Source organism: Protobothrops mucrosquamatus, unplaced genomic scaffold, assembly GCF_001527695.2.
Source record: "Protobothrops mucrosquamatus isolate PMUCROS unplaced genomic scaffold, P.Mucros_1.0 scaffold126, whole genome shotgun sequence".
Classification (NCBI taxonomy): domain Eukaryota; kingdom Metazoa; phylum Chordata; class Lepidosauria; order Squamata; family Viperidae; genus Protobothrops; species Protobothrops mucrosquamatus.
Window position 1 is genome coordinate 1,235,214 of NW_015386493.1, and position 8,646 is coordinate 1,243,859.

At 34.7% G+C, this 8,646-nt stretch overlaps 1 protein-coding gene across 1 annotated transcript in view; it reads left to right on the forward strand.

The window, feature by feature from the left end:
* Positions 1 to 299: 299 nt before the first annotated feature.
* DNAH5 (dynein axonemal heavy chain 5) overlaps positions 300 to 8,646 on the forward strand; it is a gene marked incomplete at its 3' end in the record, with an annotated part of 73,798 nt that continues 65,451 nt past the window's right edge. Inside the window, exons 1-6 of the mRNA XM_015812998.1 lie at positions 300 to 575; positions 2,740 to 2,874; positions 4,313 to 4,397; positions 5,345 to 5,502; positions 5,902 to 6,123; positions 7,886 to 8,023. Of these exons, the coding sequence (XP_015668484.1) occupies positions 519 to 575; positions 2,740 to 2,874; positions 4,313 to 4,397; positions 5,345 to 5,502; positions 5,902 to 6,123; positions 7,886 to 8,023 (795 nt within the window). The remainder of the gene's footprint in view (positions 576 to 2,739; positions 2,875 to 4,312; positions 4,398 to 5,344; positions 5,503 to 5,901; positions 6,124 to 7,885; positions 8,024 to 8,646) is intronic.

Sequence of the window (8,646 nt, forward strand, 5' to 3'; positions counted from 1 at the left end):
CTGTAAATTTATTCCATTCACACAAAATTGAGCTTTATATTGCCAAACTGCACCTTCTGATAACATGCATAATAATTTCCTTTCCTAACCATTATATTCTCAAATAACTTTATTTCCATACACTGTATCTAGTTATTTATTCATCTGCAACTTCATCTGCAATCAACCAAAACTTGCTTCTAAAAGATACTGGAGTACTTACTTCTGCCAAGACTGATAGGCAAATTTAATACAATAGCTCTATAAGTCAACACCTACCATAACAACATCCAAGCTATGTAGGTTTGTCAACATTGCTCATATTTCTGAGGCTTGGAAAGGTTGGGTGAGCTTTGGGGCAAGTCTGACTCTGTTCGGATTGATCCTAATTAGAGTACTGTTAAGAACTTTGTGAGGTAAAAATGTGAGAATTATGAAATAATCCTTACATTGGAAAATTTGTATTCAGTATAGCAAAGTACATGCTGGTCCTATTGGCTTAATATTAACAACTCTAATAGCAAATTTCAGCTGATAAAATGTTCAGAACTGGAAGGCGACAACTTTGGAAACAAAGCATTGCAAGAGTTTTAAAGGTAAGAGATATAGAGATGTGGGAAGTAGCAAGAATGGAAATGAAATCCACACAACCTAATTCACAGCACATATGTGGCTATATTACAAACAAATGGGCAAAGAGTAGTTTTGCTTAGAAATCTATGTCTGTCTGTCTGTCTGTCTCTCTCTCTCTCTCTCTCTCTCTCGCTATCTATCTATCTATCTATCTATCTATCTATCTATCTATCTATCTATCTATCTATCTATCTATCTATCTATCTATCCATCCATCCATCCATCCATCTATCCATCTATCTATCTATCTATCTATCTAAATGTGGCATATTCTTTAGCACATAACCAAATTGGTTTGTAAAACCTGGAGGAAAGGGTGATTTTGAAGTCCCTCCACAGGGATATAATAATATAAAAGGTCATTTTTATTATTTCTTTTAATTGCCATGTTTCTATTTGATAAAACAGCAGATATTATGATTGCACAATGAGAGTTACTATTATATGAACTAGTCATCCATTTAAGACTAATAATAAATGCATTTTAATGATAAACCTGACCTTTGTACAGCATGTATAATTACTTCTTGATGGGATATTTTGATATGAAGTCATGTCCAGATTGCTAATATGGACAATGAGCCAATTTGTGGATATTGGAAATCTTGAGTATACTATTATGTTTGGACTCATGATTTTATGGAGGGTGTGCTATGTTTTAGTTTCAGTGAACTTCAGGGGTGGATTGTATCCCTTTGTTGATTCTCACCTTTATATGGTTAAAAATGAGATAAATAAACTGGAATTGGTGTTTGAACTTCTGTTAGCTAGGATACTTAGATATAAAGTTAGTGTGCTTCTGCATCAAATTACTGGGGCAAATGATAAGGGAGAGAGACTATGTTCATTCTCCTGCTAGTCTACTTCTATTCAGAAGCTTCTAATGTGTAACTGGAATTGATATCCTCTTGAAATCTAAGCTAATTAGATGTAACCCTTCCTTTGGAGAATAAGGGACAATTGTTTACATTCTTTTCCTTGATAGCCCCTTATAATATTTCAGTATTGCTGTGACCTCTTATTTTTTAAGATAGATGTATTTTTTAAAACACCATACTTTTTTTGAATGTGTGAACAGAGTTAATTTTTGGCCACAACTGAAAGAATAGCTTGAAATCAGGAACTGGCACACCCATTCAGTAATGTTTGTTTGCAGCAGCTTTGGAAACTGGTTGCTTAGCAGCTTTGACTGCTGCTTTTGTTGAACTGTTGCAGGCAATTTGCTGCCAGAGTGAAATGAGATCTTTCCATCTTTCAGGCAGCTTTATCAAATGATTGGCTTTGTTTTCAACCCCATGGGGTGACATCTTTTTGAAATGAAGTTATTTTGATAAGGTTGGATTGTAGAATAGCTACACATATGAGGTCACCCTTCTTTTTAACGCTGGAGGCTCCTTATTCTGTATTGGAGGCTTGAATTGTCCTTCATCAGCCAAAGGATATCATATGCACATATGAATTATCGCCAACTCTGTAAAGTATTCTTGAAAATGATGTTTGCTATTATAACTATAACTCTGCGCTTAAAACGATCACTAATATACATGTCACTAACTATAAATTATTGAACTGTCAGATACTGAGAGGCTAATCTTCACACAACAAATTTATCCTTGGTTAATGTAATCATTATTTACTCAACCCACAAGATATACTGGACAAAATAGAGCTGGGTGAATACAATACTATGGTTATCAAATGTTTAGATGTGGTTTAATACATCACACAAATCTGACTTGATTGATTTTGAGAGAAGGGTCACCTTGCTTCAGTTTGTTCAACCAAAGATTTGATCCAAAGCAGCCTACTTCAATTTAAGATTCAGTCAAAGTAGTGACCTGCATATTAAAATCCCATATTAAGCAATCACTTAATTCAAAGAGATTTTCCCCTGTGGTACGATACATAAAATTGCAACTACACCTCGTGAACAGTCATATTTTCCCTAAGTGGTCTCATCTTCCTTATCCCACAAAGAGGGATCAGCACATGTTTTGGTCTTAGAATGATGATACATTGAGATATTTAACAGTGGATTTATATATGACGATATATTTTAACTTAGAACATATAGAAGAAGCAAGTTCAGTTTCCTATACAGCTATAATAGAAACTTTATTTCTACAGCAAAAACTGAAAGAGGAGAAAGAAGCTAAGCGGGCTCATCTGGATGGAAGACATGACTACATACTGTCAATTGTTTCTGCTTGTGTGAACCTAGAGAAAAGTGAAGTGGAAGATGCTGTCCTTGAAGGAAATCAGGTAAGATGGAGGTAGATTCAGTTGTCAGACTCGAATTGAGTACAAAAAATAATTCTGTGCCTTGTAGACTGCTGCTGTGCATAGAAAGTGAAAGCAGTATTTTATAATATTTTTGAAAGTCAATTTTGGGAAGCAAATACAGCCTTCCTGAAAATTCACCATATAAATACTCATTTTTTTTCACAGCACTTCCCTGGTATAGTTTGGTTTCTGTATAGTTGTTTTGCAGCCCTGGATTAACCATCAAACAAAATAAGTGTGTTTAGGGCACCAAGCAAAGGGGAACACCGCAAGAGGTTCCCCCCCCTCCTATCATGCCCTTAACCCTTTCACTGCCATACTGAACTAATTAGCAGCATTTCTTGAGTCTTAATGTCTTACCTGGTAAAGAATGGAAGGGCTGAAGAGCACTTTTGTTAGGCTGTATTTAAGGCATCTATTGGCCTTAATCTGGCATTGCAATTTTGACAGTTATCATTATCTAGAAAACTGTAGCTCTATGGCACACAGTATAGTTGTGGGTGGTTCTGAATAGTGTCTTGTTTCTGAGTGGGCTACAGTTCCAATCAAATATTTGGATCACATCACAGAAGGCAACTGGCTTTATCTGAGAAGAATGGAGAATGTGTGATGGAGGCTATTACAGCTTTTCTAGATCAACCTCTGCAACATTTCTAAAAAGTGATAATTAGTCTATTCTCCAGGGAAATTGAAACAAATCTGGAATGCTAGAACCTAGATTACAGATAAATAGCAATAGCACTTAGACTTATATACTGCCCAAAGTGCTTTACAACACTTTCTGGGTGGTTTACAACGTCAGCATATTGCCCCCAACAATCTGGGTCCTTGTGTTACCAACTTCAGAAAGGTGGAAGGTTGAGTCAGCCTTAAGCTGATCAGGATCGAACTCCAAACTATGTGCAGCCTGAAATACTGCATTCTAATCACTGCACCACCAGGACTCATCAGTAATCAATAAATGAGATTATTATAATGTTTGTAGCATGCTTAAAATCAGAATGGTCATAGAATAGTGTCAATTCCCCTTGAACCACCTCCTGAGTATGGCTTAAAATTTGAACTAATCATATTTTTTTTAAAAAAATAAAGCTAACCAGTTGAAATATAATAGTAGAAGCTGATATTTTGAATTTCCCCACACACTTGCATGTATTGAACAATAGTAGCTTGATTTCCATATCCAAGATTGGAGCATTGATTCACATTTTAGATGCATATTGTTGATCATATGAAACAGCAATTGACCCAGTTAAGTATCTGCTGAGAATATATGCTGAATGTGAATATATAAAAATATATATTATACATTATATAAAATTATAGGTAAATGGTCTTATTGAGCACTCTGTTGTATGCATTCCTTTTAAAATTCTATGTATAAACCTTTAACTTTCCGTTGTTTAATGTTTAACAGATTGAGCGTATTGATCAATTCTTCACTGCTGGAGGTTTTCGTCATGTCATGTTTTATTATCAAGACATGGAGTCACCAGAAATAGGTATGCAAACAGATGCCTATGGTACTATTTTCTCAGATGGTAAAGATGATGACTTATTGTATTTATAGACTGCTGGATCCTGCAAGGCAGCAATTTGGAAAAAGTAAAAAATATGATAAAACTGAATGACAAAATCATACAATAACATGAATCACCAAAAACGTTAAAACATCAGGCAGGCACCAGTTTAACTGTGAAAGGAAAGAAGGAGTGAAGAAGATCACTCTGCCTTGATTTCTTTGATATAAAAAGGAGAGGGGTGGAGAAAGAAACTCTTTGTCAGGCTTTCAAGATTCTATTATTGTACCTTGCAATAATAAAATAGAATTTCAGAATTCCTTGTGGAGCCTGTTTCCTGACTTGACTACCTCAAAGGACTGCATCTTTAGCAGTCCTGGAAAGCTGGAGACCTCAAACCTTCTCTTCCAGAAGCTCTCAGTTTTATGCCTTGACAATTCATCCTTTTCTTCATCAGTTTGGAAGATGTAAAGTGTAAACTATTATCATGGATATAAACAATCAAATTTTATTTTAAAAAAATGTTGAAGGCAATGCATACAGATTTGACCTACTCATGATGATTTAACTAGCAATTTAAAGGGAAACAAAATCCAAAAGAAAATCCAATATTTTGAACAGATCAGAAAACACACTTGTCTGCCATGTGGAATACTCACTGTCTCAACATTTCCATAAAAAGATAATTCCAAATTAATATTGAGATTGCAAGAAGATTCTGCAGAGAAATAAGTGCTATTTTGGAGCCCAAACCAATGCAAAATAAGCACCATTTCCCAATTTGTACAATAAATAGAGAGAATTAGATGAGGTGATAGTAACAGTACAGTACATACAATAGGATATAGAGATGAAACCTGGTACAAATTCCTGAATAAATGTTTTGGTTGTGTCTATATAAACTACATAAAATTTTCTCCCCTTTACAGGACATGAAAGTTCAACAGGAACTAACACTGCTTCTGCTAAAGGCAAAAAGACTAAATTATTTGTGACAGAGGGAGATGATGTCGCTTTAACTGGTATATGTGTATTCTTCATTAGAACTAATCCTTCTAAAGTAATTAATGCAGAGAATATACATCGTGTAAGTATTTTCTATATGTATCTTTGGTCACTTGATTATAAGAAATTGTAGCATTGCCTGAGGTCATCCATTTTCTTGTCAATCATATAAATGGGATTTAGCAAAAAAATTAAATCTAAGTCCGTATATATATATATATATATATATATATATATATATATATATATATATATATATATATATATATATATATATATATATATATATATATATATATATATATATATATATATATATATATATAGGACCACTGAACATTGATCATACTGGCTTGAAATAAGACCTGTAATATCAAAAGATTTGAAGTAAGACCTGCAATATCAAAAGATTTGGAAAGCACACCAAGATGGAGAAAGCTGAGCTAACAATTATTAATGCTTTTTTCTTTTTCATCATCAGGAAGTAGTTTTCAATATGATGGACGCAACAAATGGTGGTTTGCTAAACAGTGTTCAGCATTTGCTATCCGATATCTTCATCCCAGCTTTGAATACTATGAACTATGGCTGGGGAGAGATGAGTAGTTCCCAGAAAGGGGGTAACATCAAGCAGGACTTCATTGCATCCCTGGAGGGATTTGTTAGTGTCCTCTCAGGAGCTCAACAGAGCCTGATGGAGAAGGTGAGCTTGCATTTATCTTTTAGCTATTTCTGCCAGGAAGAAGAGGAGTTAAAGAACAATGAAAAAAAATGCATACATGTCAGTGCTAAATCTACCATTGATAAAATACTAAAAATGTAGAAAAAACTAATTTAGAAGAGCATTTTAGCAATTTTGCAAATATTTCTGTTGATGTTTTCTTCTCTACACATCTTTTAAGTGCAGGAATTCTGTATTGGTCTTTTTCTTACTTGGGGAAAAAAGGAAGGTATGGCAACTGCAAAAGGGATGATCATATAAGGGCTTTTATATATCTAAATCTTATCTATGTATATGTATATCCAACTGAACTGTAACATAAAATGGATTAAAGAAGAAATTGTATAAATAGAAACCTGGGAGCAATATGGCTGTAAAGTGGGATGTCACACATGACCGCATCACTTGGCAGCTGCAATCCCAACAAGTCCTAGTTGCTGTTGTTAAGTGAGGATTGTGAGTCATTAAGTGAGGATCTTAGGTGACTGAGTCTTGTGATTTCTTGCTGACTTCCAACAAGCAAATTCAATGGGGAAGCCAACAGGAACTTGCAATTTCCAGTCACAAGAGTGGAGAAGTGGAGAAAGAGTAAAGCTGATTATATCAATAAGAATATTCACTTACATATCATATTTTAAAGATGCCATTATGTATATTTGGGACCAGAACTAATATATCAACGAGATACAAAGTTTCTGTTCATGTGTGTTCTACAACACTATCCTCTGTCCATTTTAAAGTTAATTTAAGGATAATTTGATGAACGTATTTGGGTGATAGGGAAGGATCAAGACTGTATTTCAAAAGCCATTCTTGTTATTTTATATATTTATTTATTTATATTTAGTATTTCTTAATCACCCAGCTCTGTCAGAAAGAGGTTCTAGGCGCTATACAATATAATCCAGAGTTGCTGAGAGTTAGGCAGCAGACAAGTATCATAAATCATTATTGCTACCTGATGTTCAAAATAATTGTTCTGTATGAATTATGGCAACAGGGATGTACTAGAGGTGCCAAATATGTGCAAGAAGTACTACCTCAAAACTGTATTCCCGGCAGCAGAGTTGAACCATTTTAGATGGCAACAGGGATTGCATGATTTAAATGTTTTTCCATGCAAAGCAAACATAATTCTACCAAAAAATAAACAAAACAAAACAAAAAAAATCCTGTGTAACAAGATATGAAAAAAAGATTAAACCTTTCTTCCTAAAGCCTCTTTTTTGTTGTTACGCGGAAGAACTTTCATAATGAAACATTCAACTGTGTAAGTTCTATCTGCAGGCAGAAGATATTTAGGCTAGAGACCAAATAGAAAGAATTATAACCAATGTCTGTTTTGTTTGTGGCAGATCAGTTTTTAATATAAATAGAATATGGATGAGGAGACTCTTTGAACTTCTGTTGGAAGAAACTCGAAGTCTAGCAGACAGACCACTTAGAAGTCACAAAGACAATAATATTATTCTAGGGTTTTCAACTGTAACTAATTTGCAGTTGTTCAGGTGCTGTGCCGCCCTGAGTCCGCAAGGAGAAGGGCGGGATATAAATTCGAATAATAATAATAATAATAATAATAATAATAATAATAATAATAATAATAATAATAACAAACTAGCATGGAATAATATGTAAATAACCATTGGTCTCGCATACCAACACCTTGGGCAACACCCATAGTTACAATTTCTTAGGCAGAGGTATTGAAATGTATAGAATAACTGCCTAATACACAATTTAGGTGGTCCTGAAGAAGTGTGAAACCTATGATCTGAAAATGCTAAAAGGACCAGCTGATTTTCTGGCGGTAGCAAATAGCATGGAGACTGTGGAACGAATAGAAGCTTGCATGAAAGTGTGGATTAAGCAAATTGAACAGGTACCGTTTGGATGACTATTCTATTACATATGGAGTCCTGTATATACAATATGCAACTACTTATCTTTCTCATAGAGAAAGTGGGGGGGAGGAATTGCCAAATGTATTATTTTCACATGCAAGATTCTTATTCAATAGTGTCTCTGGAGCTGTTGTTAACTATGATAATCCCATTTTTCCCCTCTGTAGCTGAAAGATACTCATGATGCTGATTTGCAACAGGGAATGAGCACTGTAAAACAGATTAGCATGAATCAATTACTGTACTCTCCTATTTCCAAACCAGTTTCACGGTAGCAGGAAAACTAGCAACCACAATCATTATCCATCTAAAACCACTTTTTTTTTCTTCAAAATTTTTATTATTTTCAATTATAACAAAATATAAACATAGCCTTGATGCATATAAATACAAAACAACAATACACAAAAAAAGATACTTTACGGATGATCCCGGCTGCCCCCTCCCTGCTTCCCCCTCTTTCACTTACCAAACCTTCCTCCCTCTAGACTCTCAACCACTCCACCTTCCTCCTTCCACCCTACTTCCCAACCTCTTTCTCGAGCACCAGCCGGAAGCATTTTGGGGTAACAGCCAGGATCATCCTCATAAATATACTTCA